General features: G+C 43.3%; 2 protein-coding genes across 13 annotated transcripts in view; one reads left to right on the top strand and one right to left on the bottom strand.

Moving 5' to 3' along the window:
• lamb1a (laminin, beta 1a) overlaps positions 1-5,429 on the top strand; it is a 44,153-nt gene extending 38,724 nt beyond the window's left edge. For both annotated transcript variants that reach the window (XM_054777227.1, XM_054777225.1), the window contains one exon: positions 4,073-5,429. In XM_054777227.1, the coding sequence (XP_054633202.1) occupies positions 4,073-4,212 (140 nt within the window). In that variant the 3' untranslated portion in view covers positions 4,213-5,429. The remainder of the gene's footprint in view (positions 1-4,072) is intronic.
• Positions 5,430-6,739: 1,310 nt separating this feature from the next.
• cep152 (centrosomal protein 152) overlaps positions 6,740-25,183 on the bottom strand; it is a 45,882-nt gene continuing 27,438 nt past the window's right edge. For 7 of the 11 annotated variants that reach the window (XM_054777075.1, XM_054777079.1, XM_054777076.1 and 4 more), the window contains 13 exons: positions 24,032-24,162; positions 22,661-22,789; positions 22,469-22,583; positions 18,150-18,335; positions 17,803-18,063; positions 12,776-12,907; positions 11,835-12,491; positions 11,674-11,749; positions 11,406-11,573; positions 11,250-11,334; positions 9,382-9,464; positions 9,057-9,213; positions 6,740-8,971 (listed from right to left, as the gene is read on the bottom strand). In XM_054777075.1, the coding sequence (XP_054633050.1) occupies positions 8,209-8,971; positions 9,057-9,213; positions 9,382-9,464; positions 11,250-11,334; positions 11,406-11,573; positions 11,674-11,749; positions 11,835-12,491; positions 12,776-12,907; positions 17,803-18,063; positions 18,150-18,335; positions 22,469-22,583; positions 22,661-22,789; positions 24,032-24,162 (2,943 nt within the window). In that variant the 3' untranslated portion in view covers positions 6,740-8,208. Of the gene's footprint in view, positions 8,972-9,056; positions 9,214-9,381; positions 9,465-11,249; positions 11,335-11,405; positions 11,574-11,673; positions 11,750-11,834; positions 12,492-12,775; positions 12,908-17,802; positions 18,064-18,149; positions 18,336-22,468; positions 22,584-22,660; positions 22,790-24,031; positions 24,163-25,183 lie in introns of those variants that run through there. The other 4 variants (XM_054777082.1, XM_054777083.1, XR_008570472.1 and 1 more) reach the window with 4 other exon arrangements.

Raw genomic sequence — 25,183 nt, 5'->3', positions numbered from 1 at the left:
CTGTGCCGGATTAGTTTAGTTTGTTTGGGTTGAAATTAGCAACTTGGATTAGATTAGTTTTGTTTATTGAAATTCACGTGGTTCAAGTCCAATGAATAGCTTGAAATGGTACACAGGTGGTTAGTGTGTTGGCCACACAGTCAGGAGATCTGGAAGGTGTGGGTTCCAGTCTCCCTTGGGCTTCTCTGTGTGGACTTTGCATGTTGTCCCCCAAGGGTTTCCTCCCGTTTCCTCCCACATATGAACGTGAACGTGATTGCCCAAAGCATACCCGCGACCCTAGTGAGCATAAGCGGCATAGAAAATGGATAGATGGTACAAAGGTAACTGGTGAAGTGCAAGAGGTTAAAAAAAGGCAAGGTTACGCAAAAGTGAAAAATAATGTGTATTATCAGAACGATACTGTTTCAGGGATCACAAAATGAGTCATTGACAACACAACTGAAGACAAAATGCAGTTTTTAAATGAAACTTTTTATTATTAAAGGAGAAAAAACATCCAAAGCTACTGTACATGTCCGTGTGTGAAAAAGTGATGGCCCCCTAAAGCTAATAAGTGGTTGGCCCCACTTAGCAGCAACAACTGCAATCAAGCGTTTGTGTTAACTTGCAATGAGTCTCTTACAGCGCTGGGGAGGAATTTTGCAGAACTGTTGTCATTCAGCCACATTGGAGGCTTTTACTTTTTGAGGTCATGCCACAGCATCTCAGTAGGATTCAGGTCAGGACTTGGACTAGGCCACTCCAAAGTCTTCATCCATTCAGAGGTGGACTTGCTGGTGTGTTTTGGATCATTGTCCTGCTGCAGAACCCAAGTTGCTTTCAGCTTGAGGTCACCAACAGATGGCCGCACATTCTCCTTCAGCACAATTCATGCTTCCATTGCGTCTGTGTAGGCTCTCAGTCGTACAGGAGTTGTCCATGGAGGAAAAGGCTTCTTGAGACGTCATCTGTACTTCTGTGAAGAAGGTGTCGGACGTTTCGCTCCTCATCCGAAGAGCTTCGTCAGCGAACTAATAAGTGCTGGTAGCTTAGGCCTTAAATACAGTAAGAGTGGGCGGAATTGGTGTGCCAACACCCTCCTCCTATTGGTTCGTTACACTAAGCCTGGGCAAAGTAGTGGTATAATCCTATCCTGTTATTAACACCTCCGATAAAAGGGAAGTGTCGCTCCCTGAATTGGGTATGAACGACTCTGATACTGGCTTGTTAGCATCTATTGTTCTGGCTCGGCCCTGCCTTCACCTCATTTACAAGACTAAGAGCTGTGGGTTTTGGTCTCAGTAACCTGCTGAACACAGGGTCCAAATTAAACCTCAAACCACCATTCCGATTCAATGATGGGTTCTGTTGTTTGACAAAAATAGCTTCCTTTACTCCTCTTTCAAACCATCTGTTTTCTTTGGCCAAAATCTTTACCTCGCTGTCCTGAAAAGAGTGATTGGTAGCTTTCAGGTGTAGATGTACTGCTGATTGAGGACCACTAGCATTGTCCCTGCGATGTTGATAAAGCCTTTTTTGGAGCATTTGCTTAGTTTCCCCAATGTAGTGCTCTTTGCATTCCTCATCTTTACAGTGGATGGAATAGACCACATTGCTCTGTTTCTGGTTTGGAGCCTTGTCTTTAGGATGCACTAATTTTTGTCTCAGGGTATTTACTGGTTTGAAATAGGTAGGAATTTTGTGTTGCCATAAGATTCTCTGGAGTTTTTCGGAGACCCCCGCTACATAAGGGACTACCACTTCTCTCCTTTTTGCTTCTGTGGGCTTTTGGGTTTCTTTCCCTACTCTCTTCTTTTGGTTGTGCTATGGGCTCACCAGTCTCACCCATAGTGGCGAATCTGTACATAGAAGAGATGGAGAAACAGGCTCTCACATCCTTCTCAGGGACAAAACCAAGGCACTGGTTTAGATACGTGGATGACACCTTTGTCATAATCAAAAAACAAGAAATTCAGTCTTTCACAGATCACATCAATGCGGTGGACACCAATATCAAATTTACTCGCGAGGACACTAAAGAAAACCAACTAGCCTTCTTAGACTGCAAGGTAATTATAGGAAAGGACAGACAGCTACTTACAGAGGTCTTTAGAAAGGCCACACACACTGACCAATACCTGCTTTTTGAATCTAACCATCCACTACAACATAAACTAGGGGTTATTAGGACCCTCCAACATAGAGCGGAACAAATACCAACTAGTGCTGAGGGAAAGAAAAAGGAGACACAACATGTCCAGAGAGCGCTCTCAACCTGTGGGTACCCACGGTGGGCTTTTAACAAATGTCAAAAGAAGAGAGTAGGGAAAGAAACCCAAAAGCCCACAGAAGCAAAAAGGAGAGGAGTGGTAGTCCCTTATGTAGCGGGGGTCTCCGAAAAACTCCAGAGGATCTTATGGCAACACAAAATTCCTACCTATTTCAAACCAGTAAATACCCTGAGACAAAAATTAGTGCATCCTAAAGACAAGGCTCCAAACCAGAAACAGAGCAATGTGGTCTATTCCATCCACTGTAAAGATGAGGAATGCAAAGAGCACCACATTGGGGAAACTAAGCAAATGCTCCAAAAAAGGCTTTATCAACATCGCAGGGACAATGCTAGTGGTCCTCAATCAGCAGTACATCTACACCTTAAAGCTACCAATCACTCTTTTCAGGACAGCGAGGTAAAGATTTTGGCCAAAGAAAACAGATGGTTTGAAAGAGGAGTAAAGGAAGCTATTTTTGTCAAACAACAGAACCCATCATTGAATCGGAATGGTGGTTTGAGGTTTAATTTGGACCCTGTGTTCAGCAGGTTACTGAGACCAAAACCCACAGCTCTTAGTCTTGCAAATGAGGTGAAGGCAGGGCCGAGCCAGAACAATAGATGCTAAACAAGCCAGTATCAGAGTCGTTCATACCCAATTCAGGGAGCGACACTTCCCTTTTATCGGAGGTGTTAATAACAGGATAGGATTATACCACTACTCCGCCCAGGCTTAGTGTAACGAACCAATAGGAGGAGGGTGTTGGCACACCAATTCCGCCCACTCTTACTGTATTTAAGGCCTAAGCTACCAGCACTTATTAGTTCGCTGACGAAGCTCTTCGGATGAGGAGCGAAACGTCCGACACCTTCTTCACAGAAGTACAGATGACGTCTCAAGAAGCCTTTTCCTTCATGCTTCCATTGATCACAGCAAGTCTTCCAGTTCCTGAAGACCATCACACTACCACCACCATATTTTACTGTTGCTATGATGTTCTTCTTTTGAAATGCCAGATGTGATGGGACACACACCTTCCAAAAAGTTCACTTTTGTTTTGTCAGACCACAGAGTATTTTCCCAAAGGTCTTGGGGATCATCAAGATGTTTTCTGGCAAAACTGAGACGAGCCTTAATGTTGTTTTTGTTCAGCAGTGGTTTTGGTCTTGGAACTCTTTTTGCCCAGCGTCTTTCTTATGGTGGAGTCATGAACACTCACCTTAACTGAGGCAAGTGAGGCCTGCAGTTCTTTGGATGTTGTTGTGGGGTCTTTTGTGACCTCTTGGATGAGTTGTCGCTGCGCTTTTGGGGTCATTTTGGTTGACTGGCCTGCAGGTCAGTCTGCATTTAAGCATTCTCGGTTATTTATCTATGAAGTGGGGCAATTTAACAATCATTTGTCATGTTTGTGGCATTGTTTCTCGAATGTAAAAGTGTGCATGGTAAAAAGCCTTTTACAGACATTTTGACATTTTTTGTGGCACGAGTACAGAAACAGTTAAAAAATTGCCCTCCAACGATAATCTCCTCATCCCCCTCCCTATTTGGAAAACTAGGTAAAATTAAAACTAGGTAAAGGTCGTGTTGTCCATTCATTTGTAATTCTTTTGCATAATTTTCTGCTTATAAACCTATAATTATTGTGTATGAAAGATTTTTGGATGTGTGGAATGGAGTAATTGGATTTACATTATTTTCCTTGGGAAAACTTGCTTTGGTTACAGGTCGTTTTGGTTTGAGTCGGACCTTCTGGAACCAATTAATGATGGTATCCAAGGCACCACTGTTTTACTTATTACGTTTGTTTACCTTTCCAGACCTTGAGAAGTCGTATGAGGACAATCAGCGGGCCCTGGAGGTGAAGGCGGAGCAGCTGGTGGAGCTGGAGGCGTCCGTTAAGGAGCTGCTGCAGCAGATCAGCCACAAAGTGACAGTGTACAGCACCTGTCTATTCTAAGGCAAATGTCACCGCTAGCGAGAAGATGATGGCTTTTTACTTTTGAAATTCCATTTTGTGGAAGTAAACCAAAGACTGTCCTTGTAACTCTTGAATACTTGTTTTTAACTGACGTTCATACTTTTTTTTGTTTGGAGTTGGTCCTCTGTACGTATTGTGTACATATGTGGTGGGCTCTCCTTTGTGTTTTCAAAGTAGCAAAGCTGAATGAGAATGCAATGATGTAGTATTACATGTATATCAGTCACCATTTATTTCACTCAAAGTTTAACTCCTTAGAGTTCTGGGGGGGCGGGGGGGCTAAAACGCTGACAAATAGCTGTGCAGTTCTTGTTCATGAGGTGAAAAATGGCTTTGGGCATGCTTGATGCCAATGTTTCCAGGAGGCTAGTGTTGCTCCAGGTGGTGAAGATGGCTTCATGGAGGGCATCCACTGTCTGGAACTCATGTCCATTTTTGTTCCAAATGTTCTCCATTGGATGTAGATGAGGGGAGCATGCAGGATGGTCCAAAAGAGTGAGCTTATTCCTCTGGAAGAAGTCCTTTGTGAAGTGCAGCGTTGTCCTGTCAAAAAAGCCAGTAATCGCCCCGTTTGATGCCCCTGCACAACCTGAAACTCCATTGCTCCATTGAAGGATCATGATGGTGGAAAACATCTCAGATCTCAGATCTCCTTGTCATGCCAGTGACATTGGAAGCCATCAGGAGAATACAAATTTCTTTCATCTTTCAGTGTCTCGTGTTTTGGTACCTGCAAATTCCAAACGGGCAATTTTTTGGCATTCACAGAGCCAAGGTCTTTGAAGTTTTTTCCTTTTAAAAGCCTTCTCTCACAGATGTGGTCTGATGGCTATTGGATGGCACTCGGCCCCAATGACAACCTTCATTTGGGCCGAGCAGTCCCGTGCCTTGACGGACAGCCAATGGGATCCTCAGGCTCATTTTTGGGGTCTACCACTTGACTTTTTGTGTTCCATTCTTCTTTGAAGACGTTTGAAATGACTGTCTTACTGTGTCCAACCTCAGCAGGAAAGGCACGCCGCCTTCAAAGAGCGAAAGCTTTTTTTGCCTTTGCCGTCGAGATGGTAACGGTGTGAATACCTGACACTAAATCACATTCTATCCACAGATGTTGCTTTTTAAAGGCAGCGCCCTTAAACTTTTGTTTAAAGCCGATTTCACTTTCATGCTTAGTTGCAATAAATTACTTTGATTTTTTTTGTCTCCCTCCCATTTCTTCTTTTTGCACTTTGAAGCTCTACTCGGAGCCTCCGCATGCAAATGTAACTTAAAAAGTTTGATCAGGAGTGCATGAAATACTATACATACTGTGACGTGATGTGGAACTTCTTTTACTGTCACAGGCACTGTTGCCAACTCTTCAGCAAGAAAGGTGGCTATTGGCTGTCCATAGGAGGACAAAAGAAGTGAGTAAAAACACCGTAATTACCTTGAGAAGTGCAAATAAACTCGATTACTAGTTTAATTTAATGTTGACCATAATTTCATCAAAATGAAACAACTTGAATATTTTATCTAGGCCAGCGCCTCTTAGGGTTCTCCCATCACACGTTGGCAACTGAGAACTTTTTTAAATGAGCAAAGTTGAATGCTGTGCTTATTAAATGTCTCTCGTGGGTAGCGTGGTGAATATATGTAATAGCAACTGAGCTTCACTATAAAGACAGCAATACAGTGGGCTTATCAATTACTCATATTTACCCGAAGAATTGTAAACTAATCCACTTCCTTTTACTGATAAAGAGTAGCATTAGACTAACAATAAAATAAACGCACCCCCCTCTTTTATCCAGGCTTGGTGACGATTGAGAAACATTTGCGTTTTAGACTCGCTACGTAAAACGGGGCGAGCGCCACCCCGCGGTATCGCGGCTCTGAAACTGTCCCGACACACACTGGCATTGCTCATTACGTCACCTTAAATTTCACGTCTCATTCCTAACAGTTCTGAGCACTTTCTACCGCAATTTGGATTCCATTTTTCAAAACAAAGTGTTTCAATTGTTTGTAACCCTTTCTAATTCCCCTTAAAATTATCCTCACATTTTATAATTTGTCTCAGAGGTGCGCTGGTATTAATACAAAAAAATATTTTGTAATCCAATTCACAATACAGGACAAAGATAACACATGCAAGCTTCTTTTGCGTGATGTCCCTGAATACATCTCACGTGGCCAACATGGCTGCTGCTGTACAGCGTGTAATACGGAATGAGGCTCAGCAATTAGCATTAGCAAAGTAGCAACAAGTAGAAACAGCATCCTGAAAACAACATAGTCACAATGACATAAAGTATTACCTGTAACAACAGTTTTACAGAGGAATGACAGGTGATCATCTACATTGCACATAAATGATTTCAAGTTAGTTCAAAAAAGTGGTGGTTTGCATGTTGGCCACAGTCAGTCTGGAGATTGGGTTGGATTCTCCCTTGGGCATTTCTGTGTGGAGTTTGCATGTTCTCCCTGTGCGTGCGTTTTCTCTGGGTACTCCGGTTTCCTCCCACATTCCAAAAACAAGCATGTGAGGTTAATTGGCGACTCTAAATTTTCCATAGGTATGAATGTGAGTGTTTGTCTATATGTGCCCTGCCATTGGCTGGACACCAGTCCAGGGTGTACCCCACCTGTCGCCCGAAGTCAGCTGGGATAGGCTCCAACATGCCCCCACGCCCCTAAAGAGGAGAGGCGGTATAGAAAATGGATGGATGGATGGATGGATGTCAAAGCTGTTGTGCCGAGTTTTGCATTGAGATCTGCGTGCAGGTTGCGGGAGTGCACACACTTAGCTGAAAACGAAGGGAAAATCGAACCCAGGTCTTCCCGATCTCCAGACTGTTACTGTGTTGGCCAACATGCTAACCACTCGACCACCGTGCGGCCCAGCTTTGACATATCTAACAAATATGAAGCCAAGAAATTCAAGCTTTTTCAGGAATTTTTTTTAGAGGATTCTTTAACATTGCGAGATAGGACCACTTCTGGCATTTGTGCATACAACTACATAAAAATCATCAGAGCACTTGGGGAAAAAAAATACAGGACAAGCTTCCAACAGCTTCTACAAAACGTAGGATTATTATTTTGGTGTGAATCACAATATGGGGGAGGAACTTTTTCATTTAACCAGATAAAAAACCCATTGAGATCAGGATTTCTTTTACAAGGGTGACCTGGCCAAGAGGTCAGCAGCACACATCACACGTGATGAATGTACAAATCTAAGAGGTGACAATAAACAATGTATATGAATACACATACTATGGCACTTGGCGGAGATCTGCACTCTGAGTGCTTCTCCAGTTCATGCTTTGATTCAGAATGAGTGTTCTTAAAGCATGGGAATAATAACGATTGTAAAGAATATGAACTTTACTCGCATTTAAAAGCAAACTATTATTTTACACACAACCATGCATCACAGTCTAGGAATGGAACTCGACCTGGATTTTAAATGTCTGTGGAGTATCTCGTTTCTAATATGATTTTTTTTATTAGCACACCCAGAATCAAGCATTACAGGACTGCAATTAAAGGCGTTCACAACCAAACCTTCAGGCCTTATTTAACACTCCTGGTTCAACCAGTCACTCGAATCCAGGACCTTCGAAACGAGGGTCAAGACAGCCAAGCGTTGAGCTAAACGGCCAGATGGCTAACGACGCTCAGCACAGCTCTTAAGGTTCAGGGAGCGAGCTTGAGTAACAAAGACATGCGCACATGTCACACTGACTGCCATCTATTACACTTAGCTGCTAACAAGAAATGTTTCACACCTTGCAGTAAAAGAATGATTTATTAAAATGAAACATAAACAAGACAACACATAAAACCTGTATAACATATGCATAGCATACATTATTGACCCCATAGCTAAGAATGCAGGAGAAATGGCACGCAATGGAGTTGTCATCAAGCTGCAAATAAGGACCAGTAGAAAGTGACTTGGCGAGCTGCTTCATCTTTGCTGAGGAGTCATTTTGGCTGGTAAAAGGGGCTGTCAAAGCCGCTGTCCTGCTGTCGTCTCAGCTCAGAGAAGAGAGGCCTGCTACACACACCATGCTGCTTCTCTGCCTCTGAGCCTGACGTGGACTCTCTGTGGGAGCTCATCTTTGCTTTGGTGGGAAAGGTTCGGCTCTCAAGTGTCTTCTGAGCTATCTCCTTATAAACCGTCAAGTCCGAGGCATCCGGGGTTACACTGCCAAAGTCGCAGAGATCAGCGGCTACTTTCCTTCCCAAGTGGGACAGTCGAGGGACGTGGAGGCTGTCTGAGTCGCTGCTGATCAGGCTGCGGTCGGTCCGTTTCTCATCTCTGACTGGAACTTCCTGGGTAAGGCAAGGTTTGCTATGCAGGTCCAATTGGACGTGGTTGTCAGGTTCTCCTCCCTGCAGGTACACCTCTCTGCTGTTGCTTCTCAAGGGAGCAAAGGCTGAAGATGTCACCAGTGGAGCTTTTGGAGGATAGGGATGCGTCTCTCCTGTGGCATCTCTCCCACATGCTGCAACATCCTGCTTGTGCACAAGCAGAGTCCGCGTCAGAGTTGTTTTTCGCTCCAAATCCGAGGTCTTACCTCTGTGGGTTCTGATGTCACATGGTAGAGTGGATGGGTTCTTAATGAAATCTATGTTACTTGCTGGGAAACTGTGGTTCTTTCCAGGTTTCTTTTTAATGGGTGTCTCGAGCACCTTAGCCATGGCCGCCAGCTTGCTAGCAGCATTCATTATTTTCTTTTCAGCCCTGCAGAGGAAGAAGGAGAAGGAAGATCAGGACAATTAAGTCCAGGTACAATGATCTAACACGAAAACATGATTGCAAGAAGTACCCTGCAGTCTTCCCGCCATCCTCCAGTAACTCCTGCAGACAGGTCAGGTAGTAGCGTCGCATTGTGCGTGCAGTGTCCTGCCTCTCCCTCTGCACCTCCTTGCGGATCATCTCTGCTGCTCGCTCGCGGCTCTCCTGCAGGTAACGCAGCATGTCTCCTGCCAGACAAAACAAGCCGACAGCCTGCGTTTGACTTCAGATATGTGCACGTGCCATGTGGGCTGATAGGACACGGCTGATATTAGCAGAGGCAACACGGCTGGTGGATCACGACCAAAACCCTGCGTCCGCTGCTGCATCACAGAGGAACGTTTAAGTTGACTCACCTCTGATCTTTTCAACAGTCGCCAAGTATTGCTGCTGCATCTCCTCCAGGCCTTGTTGAAGATTTTGCTGGCGATCAGAGGCCCTAAAAATGATAATAAACCTTCATTCCCTTGCAACGACTGCAAATTTTTTAGGTTTACTAGCATAATAGCAATGTAACAGCACACTCCAGTAGTCATCGTTTGCAATGAAAGTTTCTTCTCTCTTCAATTGCCATTGTTCACTCGTGACACAATCCAGGTTCACGTCACCGTTGTGCCTCAGCCCTCACGTTCATTATATGGTTAAAAATTACAACAGTAATTGGGTCACACTTTACAATAAGGAACTAATGACTAAGGCGCATACATTTAGATTAGTTACTGAGGAACTAATGACTAAGGCGCATACATTTAGATTAGTTACTGAGGAACTAATGAGGAACTAATGACTAAGGCGCATACATTTAGATTAGTTACTGAGGAACTAATGACTAAGGTGCATACATTTAGATTAGTTACTGAGGAACTAATGAGGAACTAATGACTAAGGCGCATACATTTAGATTAGTTACTGAGGAACTAATGACTAAGGCACATACATTTAGACTAGTTACTGAGGAACTAATGACTAAGGCGCATACATTTAGATTAGTTACTGAGGAACTAATGAGGAACTAATGACTAAGGCGCATACATTTAGATTAGTTACTGAGGAACTAATGACTAAGGTGCATACATTTAGATTAGTTACTGAGGAACTAATGAGGAACTAATGACTAAGGCGCATACATTTAGATTAGTTACTGAGGAACTAATGACTAAGGCACATACATTTAGACTAGTTACTGAGGAACTAATGACTAAGGCGCATAAATTTAGATTAGTTACTGAGGAACTAATGACTAAGGCGCATACATTTAGATTAGTTACTGAGGAACTAATGACAGGCGCATACATTTAGACTAGTTACTGAGGAACTAATGACTAAGGCGCATAAATTTAGATTAGTTACTGAGGAACTAATGACTAAGGCGCATACATTTAGATTAGTTACTGAGGAACTAATGACTAAGGCGCATACATTTAGATTAGTTACTGAGGAACTAATGACTAAGGCGCATACATTTAGATTAGTTACTGAGGAACTAATGACTGAGGTGCATACATTTAGATTAGTTACTGAGGAACTAATAAGGAACTATTGACTAAGGCACATACATTTAGACTAGTTACTGAGGAACTAATGACTAAGGCACATACATTTAGACTAGTTACTGAGGAACTAATGACTAAGGCACATACATTTAGACTAGTTACTGAGGAACTATTGACTAATGGGCATGACTTACTGAGTAACTAATGAGTAGTGGTTAGGTAGGTTGGTTCCTCATTAACTACTGTCATTTTGTGTACCTTATTCGAAAGTGCTACCAGTAATTGCTAAAAAGTAAGCCGTGGGGTGGTCGCCACGCGTCGGTCTGCCCAGGGAGTCATTCTAGCCAGAACCGCCACTGGGCGTAACAATGTTAATAACAATAATGTGGTTAATATGCAGCTCGGATGGAAATTATGGAAATGGAGCCTTGTTGGTGCTTTTTGGAGGTTTTGTCAGAAGGCTTTAAACAGGTAGGTGGAATAGGTGCGTCACATTACGTGCATTCTTAGCTGCCTCTTTTTACCTGTTTTTATAGCTCTAGCATGCACAGAAAAGAGAAGGGCGTGTGTCTTGATGTTTCACATAAGGATTGTGCATGATGGGCCAAATTCCAACAAAAGTTCAGCTTTCTTTTATTAGTTTTTTGTTGTTTATGTACAAGATGTAAATATTACTCTTGTATAGAATCTGCCGACAACAATAAACAGAAGCGCTTTAAAACATCACAAACCCAGCAGCTTCCTTGCTTTTTCTCACTTCGTCCAGTTGCAACAAATGCTCCTCCTGTGCCTGCTGTAATCTGCGTTCATGCTCGTCTGCAACAACCAGGGATGATTAGCAAAGGATTCAAGGGGGTCAAACCTTACCTCACCTACAAAAACCTTACCTTTGAGTTTCTGCATGGTCATTTTGTGTTCTCGGACACTATGCTGGAACTGACGGCAAGCTTTCTCCAAGTGCTTCTGTAGCTCCTGGTTCTTCTTCTGCAGCTTACTGGAAGCATCTGCACACTCCTTCCTGCTGCACGCCTGCCGTCTCATCTGGGTCAAAGAGCCTATGAAGGGTGGAGTGCAAACAAACCAAACACTGTACTGTACTGTTTATTTCCCGTTTCACTTGTCCATCAATTGAAGTGCAACGGACGCATTGCATACTTTGCATCTCATCGAGTTCTCTTTCATGCTGCTGTTGTGTTTCTCGTAATACGCAGCTCAACTGCGCCTCACTAATCTGTGTGGTAGAGAAAATAACCATGAAGGACAGCAGCACTGTCACAAAAAGGAAGTGTGAAACTGATCCAACAAGTAAAACATACTTTCTTCCAGTCCTTCTTGGCCTGGGACACAGCTCTGTCCACAATGTCTTTGCAGGAAGTGTGAATCATGTGCAATATTGTGCCTTCTGACATACCACCTCTCCCGCTCTCTTCATTGCTCTGCTGTGTCATTGCTTCAGTTCTGAAATCGCTGAGAAGCTGTGTGTGGACCTCACCCAGGCAGGTCTGAAGTTCCGCGAGGAAATCCTCCCTCATTTGCTGTCTCTGGGTGTGATCCTTCTCAGCCTGCTGAGATCGCCACTCATCCTCTGTAGCTCTCAGGGTCTCCTGGAGCTTGGCTTCCATCTGGAGCAGCAGCTCCTTCCTTTGGTGGTCAGCCTCCTCTCTGGCCTGCAGCAAAGCCAGCTCTAGTTTCTTGCTCTGCTCCTGTAGTCTACTTTGGTACGCCTGCTCGCTGCGAGCCTGGACAACCGAGATCTCCTGTTGTTTGTCTCTGTTCCAGGCGGCTCTGGCTCCAGCCAGTTCAGCCTTCAGCAGAGCAGGTTGCTCCCTGCTCATCTGCTCCAGCTGGCTATGGAGCGTTACCACCGCCTCTTGGAGCTCATGGACCCTCTGTGCTCCACAGTTCTGATCCCGTAGCTGCTCTTGTTGCTGCTCGTGCCACTGCTGCTCTGCTTCCTTTAGAGCTTGCGATACCTGGCACATGTCAACAAGTATACACTGTTAGAAAGGGCAGATGAGTGCAGTAAATGGATTTTTAAAAACAAACATTTTATTCCATACTAGTACCAAATTGGTACTTTTGAAAATGGTGGCGGTGCTTTCATGGTTCCCCAACTGGGATTTCAAATTGGACAACATATAACTTGTCTTTTGTCCAAAGACAAAGCCTGTTAAAAAATCCTCATTGCAAAGCTTTTCCCCTGCCAGATATGGATAAAACACAAAAGGACATGTGTGAGATGAAAAACTTGCTCTACCCGTTCATCTGTGTGTTGTTTCTGTCGCTCTTCCCATTTCTCCTTCTCTCTCTGAAGAGAGGCTTGGTATTCAGGTAATGAGGTCAAATCCTCAATCCAGTGGTTGTAAGCCCTCGCCACAGCTCCTTCAACCTGTGACAAAGCACATTAACATTTACCCCATTATTCATAGTGCACAGTATTGATTTATTCATATTGTATTTTCTTATTTTTCTTAACTGTCCTATTTTACTTTCTTTGTTTTATTTTTAAAGTGATGACGTTTACATTAGGACACTTTTGCAGAGCTGCTGGAGACGTGGATTTCTCCTGAAGATCTACTCGAGTATCTACTGGATCTATTTCAGGTGCAAAGCAAAGCACAGCAAAAGTGCATAAAGGTCAGTTCGCCACATCTTGTTGTTATATAAATACATTCACCAAACAGAAAACAAACCTGCCAGGAGACATCTTACACCTCTAACACCCTCTCTGTATTAAATTAGTAGCCTGTGTGTGCATTTGAAAAATAAGACACGTGATTTTTTTTAATGAAGTCTCCATGCAGCCATCTTCATAATCGTGTGGTTTATGTTTTATACGTGTGCAGGAGTCGGGGGTACATGACTTCCAGTCAGATATCTGAAGGGGTACACCAGTGTGAAAAGTTTGGGAACCCCTGGGATAATCCACAATGCCGGCTATCGAGAACATACAAACCCTTTATTCCTAAAATCACAATTATTACAATTTGCTGATCTGGTCAACCTTCAAACAGCTGAAATGATGCATGAAGCAAACAATAACCTGCTAACCAAAAACATCACACAATTCTTTTCAAGAAGAGGAGAAATATTAGAATCCCTAAGGAAAAACTAAACTTAAAACATGTATATGCGCCAACAACACTCAAAACCTTCCGCGTATCAGCATGTGGAACCAATTGAGTAAGGACCCCTTCGTGAATCACCACCTTATCGTGGTGGAGGGGTTTGAATGCCCAATTAATCCTAGCGGCTATGTCATCCAGGGCTATATGCTCCTGCTAGGGTTTCCCAAGGCAAACAGGTGCGAGGTCACGGGCCAGACAAAGAATGATTCGTGAAAAAAAAAAAAACAAGGGGAGGGAAAGCTCCTGGCCCAGACGTGGGACACCAGTGCCGCACCCTACACCCTGGAGGAGGGGCTCGCAGGTGAGCACCTGGTGGTCGGGCCTTCACCCCCATAGACGTACCACCTGGGGGCAAGGATAAGAGTTGGGCGCAATGTGCTTTGGGTGGCGGCTGAGGGCGGGCACCTGGGCAACCTTGTTCTTGGGACATGGAACATCACTTCTCTGGTGTGGAAGGAGCCCGAGAGGTTTGCGAGAGGTTGAGACATTCCGACTAGACCTAGTGGGACTCACCTCGACCCGCAGTTTGGGTTCTGGAACCAAACTCCTCAACAGAAGCCGGACCTTGTTCTACTCTGGAGTTGCTGCAGATGAGTGGCAATGAGCTGCTGTGAGCTTATTAATAGCCCCCCAGCTCAGTGGCTCCATGATGGAGTCATCCCCGGTGAACAAGAGTCAATTCCCCATGCCTTTGGGTTGGGGAAAGGGTCTTGAAAATCATTTGACTGTACGCATCTAATGGCAGTTCAGGGCATCCAACCTTCTTGGAGTCAGTGCTGGGAGATTTCAATGCCCGTGTGGGCAATGACTATGGGGGGGCCACACTTCTTGGCCTCCCTGCAAAAGTCTATTTTCTGGAGAGAAGGGTACGACCATTAGCCTAACCTCAGCTACTGGAGGTGTTTTTTGTCCCCATGGTGGAACACCAAGTACAGTCGGTTTCCGTTGAACGCTGGCCTCCAGCAAGGCTGCCCTTTGTCACCCCTTCTGTTCAGAATTTTCATGACAGAATTTCTAGGTGTAGCCAAGGTGTCTAGGGACACCAGTTTGGGGGCCACAGGATCTCATCTCTGCTATTTGCAGACGATGTGGTCCTGATAGGCTCACCAGCAGGGCGGTTCTTATATTACAAAAGTGGTCTGACCCTCTAAAATGGTTCAGTTGAATGAAAAACTCAAATTGTCAAATTTTCAGAAAAAATGAGTAATACTTAGAAGTAGCTCAGTCCTTGACCTTAACTAGTTGAACATACAAATAAACAAAATGTCTTTTCTGTACTTCGGTCATTGTAAACTCAACCAAACATGGCCCTTTGTGCTGTGAGAACGAGACACAGCCTTTGGGCACCATTTTGGAGAAAAGAAAAGAGAATTTCAAAGATGATGCACAAACAGTTACAAGTTACATATGTCCTGTAACTTCAATTACACTGAATAAGGTTTATGAAGTTGCTGCTAAGGTGGACTTCTTGTTCAGATACAACCTTCAGCAGGAACTGCAACCGGTCATCATGTGTGATATGTCTGTTGAACTCGTGCACCAGTGCTACTGCGCGCTCGACATGGTCATTTGTCACCTTAATGTTCTTGATGACTTCCACTCCTTTGAGAAAGTCCTCTCGGCTGGTCCATGTTTCTGGATCATGATCCATAAAACCTGCCGATATACCCAACTTCTCAAAGAGTCCTCTGGTATTCTGTGTCACAAAGTCTTGCAGTTCACTATCCTGGATAAACCGCACTTTGATGCGACGTCGCCGTGTCACGTTTTGTAGCTGCTGGAAGATTGGGATCAAAGAAAGCGAGGCCAACTAACTGCTCTGAAAGACACCAGACGTGGAGACCTAACTTGGCAGATGTGGCCTTGGAAACATTTGCATGGCTGTCTTGATATGTCTGCAGGTCAATTAGAAGAATCTGGATGTTTTAGCCATAATAATCAACAACCACTTGCTCTTATAAAGTAAAAAGATGTGAAATTAGGTGCTCCTGCATTGAGGTGTCCAATATCTAGGGTTATTGTTGGGTTAAGGGTTGGGACACCCTATTCCTATCCCTAACCCTAGTCCAGGTAGGTATTCCCATGAAAATGATTTATTTATGACAGTTAGACGTGTTGTGATTTATATACCGTACATGAATCACTGTATATGAGACCTTGAAAATTTGACAGGGTTAGTTTTTCATGCAACTGAGCCATCTTAGGGGGTCAGACCATGGTTTTTCAGACTTTTGTCAAATAAGAAGCACCCTGCTCATCAGGCTGTGACCTTCAGCGTTTGCTGTGATGGTTTGCAGCAGAGTGTGAAGCTTCTGGGACGAGACTCTGCACCTCCAAATCTGAGACCATTCCAAGTCAGAAAAGTGTGGTATGCACCCTACGGGTTTGGGCGCGAGATCTTGCCCCAGGTGGGGGCGTTCAACATTGAACTGGATATGTATTATTTGTGCTTAACTATTTTATCATCTCCTATGTTTAAATGTTTGTATTTATTATAATATTGTCACTCATGTATAGGAGCAGTTTGGGGCAATAGCAGCTGTTTTAAAATGGGGCTTTACAAATAAACTTGCCCTTGACCTTCAATTATCTCGGGGTCTTGTTCACGAGTGAGAAAAGGATGGGGCGTGAGGTCGACAGGCAGATCGGCGCAGCATCTGCAGTAATGCGCTCACCGTACCGGACCGTCTTGGTGGGCCGGAAGGCAGCACTCCCACCCTCACTTATGGTCACGAGATGGAGATGGCGGACACAAGCGTATGAAATGAGTTTCCTCCGTAGGATGGCTGGACTCACCCTAAGAGTTAGGGTGAGGAGCTGCTCCTTTGCCTGGAGAGGAGCCAGTTGAGGTGTTCCGGGCATGCCCAGCTGGGATGAGGCCCCGAGGCAGACTTAGAACACGTTGGGGGCATAATGCCTTCACAGCTGGCCCGGGAATGCCTTGGTGTCATCCTGGTGGAACTATAAGAGGCGGCCGGAGACCAGGAAGTTTGGACTTCCCTACTGAAATTGTTGCCCCTGCGACCCGGATAAGCAGAAGAAAATGGCTGGCTGGATGGAGTAAAGAAGTCAAACAATATACTAAAATGAGCGATTTCAAGAGACAGTACAAGCAGTTGATGTTTCCACAGTAGGAGGAGGAGTCCTGTACTACTTTGTACATCCAATGCTATGGCTAATCACTTTTGCACTTACTACTTATTTCTCATTTCGTAGGACCACAGTTGACTGTTGAGTGAGCAGACAATAAAACACTTTGTGTTTCTGTCAAGTATTAACTTTTCAGCACTAACTATTATACTGTATATTTATTAGTGCTGTCAAAAATAGCGCTTTAACTGCGGGAACTGATTAATACCATTAATTACATTACATTTTTTATTTGCATACGCATCATGGCAAGCCACGTCTGTCTGTTACGACGACAAGACGGCGGCACATGTGTAGCTCCCCACAGAGTCTGCTGCTCTTTTACACCTTAATTCTGCCCTGAGGACATCAACAGCAGCATCTCAATTAATATGTAGCTGTTAATACACACAAATATACGTATGATAATCCTGTCCTCTTGCTAATCTTTCTTTCAATAAAATACAGTCAATACTTCAGACATAGTTGGAAATGGTGATTAATCATGATTCATTTGAAAACCGATTAATTGGTTTCTATTTCCAAATTGGTAAATGGCACATGTTGAATCCAGGAAGTGCACAAACAAATGTGGGAAAGGGGGTAAGATAAAATAAGCTTCGCTTCTTTTAGGGAAGTCCAGACTTCCTGGTCCACGGCCACCTCCTCCAGTTCCACCGGGTGGACCCCAAGGCGTTCCCAGGCCAGCTGTGAGACATCATCCCTCCAGCGTGTCCTTGGGGCCTTCTCCCAGACGGGCATGGCCGGAACACCTCACCAGGGAGGCGTCTGGGAGGCATCCAGACTAGATGCCCGAGCCACCTCAACTGTCTCCCCTCCATGTGAAGGAGCAGCAGCTCTACTCTGATCTCCTCCCCCTGTCTCTTTGAGTGAGTCCAGCCACCCAGAGGAAACTCATTTCAGCCGCTCGTATCCACGATGTCGTTCTTTTGGTCATGACGTAACGTGATGTATTCCAGTGTAACCTGTACGCATGTTGAAAATAACGTGAAACCATTACCGTTACCTTATTGGCCAGATCCTCCAGATGTTTGTCCTGCGTGTCTTTCTGGACTTGTCTCCTGGCTTCATCCACAGCTTGGCGTTTGACTTTGTCAGCTTCCAACTGCAGCTGCAGTCTTTGGGCGCTGAGTCTGGAGTTCAGCTCTTCAACAGTGACCGTCAAACAGTTTGCTCCAAGCCCATCGGTCTGACAGCTTCTGTCAGAAGCCATACGACATTTTTCACATCGAGCCTCCTCAAGCTTCAGAGTCCACTTCCTCTCCATCTACACGGGATGCAAAGATGTATGTGTATGTCTGTGCTGTTATCACTTTAAAAGACATCAACAATAGTAATTTCTGGACACAATACCTGCTGCCGATCTTCCTCCCAAGCAGCCTTTGCTGAGGCTATGTGAGAGGTCACTACTCGCTGGATCTCAGCCTCCTTCTCTTTAGACCACAGAGACTTGAGCTGGCTGATGGATTCCTGGTGTTGAGCCTCGAGCTCAGCTCTCACGTTCTCCACATTCGTGCGACTCTCTTCCCTTTGGTTATACTGAACAATGAGATAAATGTCAAATCTCCACAACATAACCCCAACTAAGCCGTTTTTGGAAGACAGTGGTAATTCGGTTTTTGACAAAATTGCTGCCCATATCTGTCTCAGTTATCATATGGCTAAACATTGCACCTAACAACATAGTCCATTTGCCTACATATCATTCCGCCGAAGGAAGTGGTGGCCAAAATCCCACACGTTGGTGTCTCAGTCTTGTCCTGTTGTTAATATACCGAGTGAGTCCAACTGTGTTTATGTCTTTATTACAAAACGTGCTCTCAAAAAAAAAAAAAAAAAAAAAAACGTGCTCTCAACTCCCACCCAGAAGTCGTTCTATTGCCGCTCCATCACATCATCAGCGGTTGACTGTAGGTCTTTCTTTTTTGTTTTTATTTTATTATATGGAGTATGGCTGCAAAATAACCTACCATGGTGCCAATGAAAGCTGCAAGTCCTAGCACTTTGATAAGGAGGGTGAGAAACATAATCAAAATCAAGAAAGAGGTCAAAGATGATGTCTGTGTGGCTCTCGTCCCCTTGGTGCCCATTGCCATCTTTGCCAACAATAAAATAATAAAAAGGTAAAACGTGATGTTTATTTTATTTATTTGCACATCATAAACAGCTAAAAGAGGGGAAACAATACAATTTATAAACCGTTAAAATCATTGAGGCTTAAGTAAATACCTCGCCAAACGTAGACAGGGAACAAAGATAAATAGTTGAAATTACAAATAACTGAAATAACAATCTAAAATAAAACATTGAAAATGCAAATCCAATTAGAAATCATCAATTTCAAATCAAATTATACTAAAGCTAAAGATGATGTTGATTGAAGTTAAATGTTTTCTTAGCCGTTTCATTCACTATTTTTGTGCATTTCGTATTTTCGACACGTAAAAACTGTAATTACTTGCTGTAAAATGTGTTTTGTGTTAGTATTTTTGGGTGTGCAGAATTGGCTGAAATTGAATTGACATGATTTCTAGCGGGAAAAATGGATTCGGTTTTCATACGATTCAGCTGCGCCTTTGGTACGGATTAATAGCGTAAACCGAGGTACCACTGCAATGTAATCATTTGGATTTAGAGTCAAACGGCTTCATCTCAGTCAAATGTAAATTTCACCCTGTCGACGTTACCGATGAAGGATAAAATACCAAATAATTGAAAACTACATTAAATAGCTTCATAATGAAAAGGTGTTGCTTAAAAAAAAGAAATGACAATTAATATGCTGTATTAGTGGTTAGCATGTTGGCCAACACAGTAACAGTCTGGAGATGGGAAGACCTGGGTTGGAATCTGCGTTGGGCATTTCTGTGTGGAGTTTGCATGTTCTCCCCGTGTGTGCGTGTGGGTTTTCTGGGTACTCCGGTTTCTTCCCACATTCCAAAAACATGCATGTTAGCTTCATTGGAGACTCTAAATGGTCCATAGGTATGAATGTGAGTGTTTGTCTATATGTGCCCTGCCATTGGCTGGACACCAGTCCAGGGTGTACCCCGCCTGTCGCCCCAAGTCAGCTGGGATAGGCTGTCAACCGTCACACTGCCACTAATGGGCAGGAGAAGATCCTCGTATTACCTCTAAATTTTTTTTTTTATTGCAGAATCGGCCCAAGGTAACAGAATGATGTGGGATGACTTCGGACAGGATTGTAGGTCCCTTCATTCTTAGCGATACCTTGAATGCTGAAAGGAACGTCACCACGGTGAGAGACGAAATCTGGCCAGTTATCAGTACTTGGGAGAATATTGAAGATTTAATTTTCACGCAAGATGGCGCCCCTCCACATTTCACATTTTGCTATTGTTGTTTGCAAATGGCTGCATGCCCGCTTCCCTGGGAGATGGATGGGTCGCCGTGGTCCCGACGAGTGGCCAGCCAGAAGTCCTGACTTAACACCCTGCGACTTTTTTCTTTGGGGTGGGTTAAAGGAGCGAGTCTATTCTACCAAACCAACGACTTTGGAAGAATTTGACGCGCGCATACGAGAAGTGATGTCTTGCATCCCACAAGAGTTGTGAAATCAATTATTGCGGTTCCTGATATGTATGTTTACTGTGGGGGGCGGGGAGGCAGCCGCCATGGCGACGAAATATAACACAAATCAGGCTATAAAGATTTCATTAAGAAGTGGATTTAAAACAATAATTGAACTTCATCTCCAGGTGTCTGTGTAGGCTCTCAGTCGTACAGGAGTTGTCCATCGAGGGAAAGGCTTCTTGAGACGTCATCTGTACTTCTGTGAAGAAGGTGTCGGACGTTTCGCTCCTCATCCGAAGAGCTTCGTCAGCGAACTAATAAGTGCTGGTAGCTTAGGCCTTAAATACAGTAAGAGTGGGCGGAATTGGTGTGCCAACACCCTCCTCCTATTGGTTCGTTACACTAAGCCTTCAGCAGGTTACTGAGACCAAAACCCACAGCTCTTAGTCTTGCAAATGAGGTGAAGGCAGGGCCAAGCCAGAACAATAGATGCTAAACAAGCCAGTATCAGAGTCGTTCATACCCAATTCAGGGAGCAACACTTCCCTTTTATCGGAGGTGTTAATAACAGGATAGGATTATACCACTACTCCGCCCAGGCTTAGTGTAACGAACCAATAGGAGGAGGGTGTTGGCACACCAATTCCGCCCACTCTTACTGTATTTAAGGCCTAAGCTACCAGCACTTATTAGTTCGCTGACGAAGCTCTTCGGATGAGGAGCGAAACGTCCGACACCTTCTTCACAGAAGTACAGATGACGTCTCAAGAAGCCTTTTCCTTCATCTCCAGGTGTTTCTTCCTTCCCGAAAACTAACGACACGTCGCTCAAATCTTTGCTATAATCACTGTTAACATCTTCCATTCATTCATGTTTTACATATTTAAGCAAAGCTGTCAGCACTTCCTTTGAAAAGGTACTTAAAGAAGTCCAACTCAATGCTGTTGTGCAAACAGTTCCGCTGGACGGATGAAATTGCAGCACGGGCCAGATTTAGATTGACACGTATGTGTGTCCAGGGTTTCCACTGGGATTTTCTTGAAGCTGTGGTGGTGGGCTGCATGGGAGGGCGGCCTGCCTCCGCTGCATACGCAATATTTATTTTTTTATGACAATTTGTAATGACTTATTTATTTTTAATGACTTATTTAACTTTTTTCACCAACTAGCAGAACATGAACCGAGAACATAGCAAACTCGTTATATGGCAAAGTTGCTGAGAGCACCACCAACATTTAAATTGTACTTCATTTACAAAGCACATCTCCACTCAGTGTGCTCATTTGTCATTAGATACAGGTGTCGTAGAACACTTAGACAAATACTAAGAGGTGAAGCAAATATTTGTTGGTGAACTACTCAACATCAACTGATAGGCTAGTGATAGCCTCACTGTCTAAAGCGTGACACGCTAACTAGTGTTTTGAAGACAAGCCATTGGTTTAGTAATAACAGGAAAGCACGAGTGTTAAGTAACACTATCAAAAAGAAGGTTGTGATGATGATCGATTATTGATGTATCCCACAAACATAAAAGCCACTTGCAGCTCCGAGCTAGCTAGATGCAGCCAGCCAGGTATATTATGTGTAAACAAAAATGCCAGAAAGTGGAATAAGATTGAAACGTGGGCAATCACACACGGTGGCATAGATAGGCTTAGCACGTGACCAGCTGTCGTCAGTCGACTACACATGTTAGGTGCTAGTATTCATTATCCTGATCATAAAAAAACAAAGTGAAATTCAACATAAGATGTGTTGCATATCTGGTCACATGTGCAAGTGCCAGCAAGGCAGACAAGTGATTCCGGTGCTTGCTTATCAAAATAATGTGCAGTGAAACATTTTTATGATATTTTTAAATCATTTTCACTCAAACTAAGTGTGGTCAATACTGTATGTGTATAAACAATACGCTGTATACGGTATGTACCTATATAGCACATACTGTACATCCATTCATACAAGATATTACTTAAAATTGTTTTCAAGTTTAAAAACACCTCTCATTTTTAAGGAGTGGTTTATTTTGTGGTGACGCACTGCCACGATCAATTACATGTAGCAGAAACCTTGTATGTATTGCATTTCACCAGATTGCGCAGGTCTCGCTAATGAAGTGGTCTCACATACTGTACCTCCTGTTGCTCTCTGTTCCTGGCGTTTTCCTCCAGCTTATCCTTCTCCTTGCAGACAGAGATGTAACACTCTTGCACAGCCAACATTTTGTCATTGGTCTCAGACAGCTGAGTGCTGGACAAGAAGTACAACTGCATGAGGTGCAGGTTTCCAGAATGGTCAAACTCTAAAATGAACATACATGCACCTACTTAAGGTGCTGGATATGTTGCTCATGTTGTGCGGCCAGCTGTTCAACCTGAGTCCTTTGCTCCAGCATGAGCTCCGTCCGAACTTGGTTCACCAGGTCCTCCCTATGCTGCTGATAAATCCGCTCGGATCTCAATAAAGAAACAGACAGCGGTAAGTGTTAGGGAAATTATTGTTAAAAAGTAGCAAGTAATACTTTGCCAAAAAAAGCAATAAATCTTTCACCAATGTAATGAGTTGCCAGGGACACAAAACCCTTAAAAGAAATACAAGAATTGGGACTCAGCTTTATAGAGGGATGTCATGAAATTAAGAGTTAGGCTGAGCTTGTGACTTGCAATTACCTACCAAAGTGCTAAGGGGAAGTGTATTGCCAACAGAGTCCACAACTCTTGTTAACTAGCTGTTTAGCTTCCTGTGTGGTAGTAGTAGTAGTAGTAGTGGTGAACAATGGCGACTAAAGCCACATGCATATTGTAGATATAGATATCAGTGCATAATAACGCTCCACATTTCACTGTCGGTCACGATCACAGCATTGCACCATTTCAAATACTAATTCATTACATCAGGGGTTTTCGAACGGTCTCAACCTGGGACGCATGTTTTCCAACAATCATTGAGTTTATTTCAGACAAAAAAAAGCACATGTATTTGTTCTTTTAAAAAAATCGTCTGTCAGCTTTTATCAACATTAATACCCTCTGAACCCTCTGCCTGCCTGTCTGCAGGCGAGAGATGCACGTGGCAATATACTGAGGTCGGTAAATTATTGAGTTCATTTTTCATTTGTGGGATTTATTAATTTTTTAATTATTATTATTTTTTTTTTTTGCACTGTGCAATAAATTTTTTCTGAACAGGATATCTTGTCATGTTTTAATTAATACACATAATTATATTACATGCGATTCCCCCCCCAATTTTTGTCACCCTTTGGAGGCCTCGCCTATATTGCCTAATGGGCCAGCAGGCTCTGCAAATAATGCAAAATTTAATATCCAAATTGTAGTAAATAACACAAAATCAGATATTTCACTTATAAATGTGCAATGAATACATAGTACGGAGGAAGAAGACTGAATATTGCTTAATTTTACCCCAAAATAAATAAAAAAAAAAGTTTGGTTGTACTTCATTTAATGTATGTACTTATTTTTTTAATTGTGGATATTTTATTTTTTACTGTTTTTATTTTTCATATGTTTGTAAAATTTTTGACTCGCCCAAAATGGATGCACAACCCACTTTTGGATCCCACCAGTTGAAAATCCCTGAATTAGATTACCTGTCACCCGAAGTCAGCGACACTGGTAACGCTGTTAGTTTTTAATGTTACTCCCAACACTGGCTACTAGAGATGTAAATTGTACCGCTCAGCAGCCTCCTGCTTCTCCTGGTCCAACTCCTGGATCATCTCCCTCATCTTAGTACAGAGTTCCAAGTTGGCAGACCGGACTTTCTCCTCACTCTGCTTTAGCTCTATCATTTTCTTCTCCATCACCTAAAGTTGGGACACAACAACAAACTTATCATAAATCCCGGACAAAAGTCAAAACTGACTCGACTTTTGTCACAAGCTTGGAACTCTGCGGTTTGAAGATTGATGCGGCTAATTTATGGTAAAATACCTACAGCTCCCGGGACGCTTTGAGTGCAGATTCAGGAAGTAGTGAAGCGGACGACAATACCGCTTTTTGTGGTCTTATGCAGCGATCGTGGTTTGATCTGGCAAATCTTAAGCAAGTTTGATCAAGTGTAGAATTACTTGAGTTTCTGCTTGGATGGCAGCAGATTTTGAATTCCAGTGGGGAAAAAAAAAAAAAAAAAAGTGTCTCATCGGTGCTAACGAGTGACGCTGGGAACACCGAGTGTGACACTGTGTGGTCACACGTGGACACCTGCGGCTTACAGACATATGTGGTCTATAATAGCCTGTCACAATAACATATTTTGTTGGTCGAAAATTGTGCTACAAACTATCGTCAATATTCGATAATATTGGCAACATTTTTGATACCATTTTTTCATGAATAGTTATACAAAGAAATAGATGACTTCATAGACACAATGTACAGTTTGAATCTATATCCTAAAATGATTAGGCCAAAGAGAATAACAGACCACTGTGCCACCCTTATCGATAATATATTCACCAATGAAGCTGATAATAATACTACTAGTGGACTGTTAATCAGTGACATCAGTGGTCATCTTCCAGTGTTTATAATTTACAATGAACATTATAATAAATGACAGGTGGTGGCTAAAAAGACTTTCCAATGATTGCGCACAGAGGATGACGTCAGCGCTTTCAGGAAAGATCTAGAAGAACAAAGATGGAAGAGTGTTTACAGTGCAAAAGATGTGGACGAAGCATCCGATCACTTTCTATGCACTTATATGGAGCTTGACAATAAGAACTGTCCCTGGCAAGAAAAGTCCAAGAAGCAAAAGAAAAACAAGCAGCCATGGATGACAAAAGGACTAAAAAGCGCCTATAAGAAGAAGAATACATTATACAG

Source organism: Dunckerocampus dactyliophorus, chromosome 5 (genome assembly GCF_027744805.1).
Source record: "Dunckerocampus dactyliophorus isolate RoL2022-P2 chromosome 5, RoL_Ddac_1.1, whole genome shotgun sequence".
NCBI classification, from domain to species: domain Eukaryota; kingdom Metazoa; phylum Chordata; class Actinopteri; order Syngnathiformes; family Syngnathidae; genus Dunckerocampus; species Dunckerocampus dactyliophorus.
This window is presented reverse-complemented; position numbering and strand designations above follow the sequence as displayed.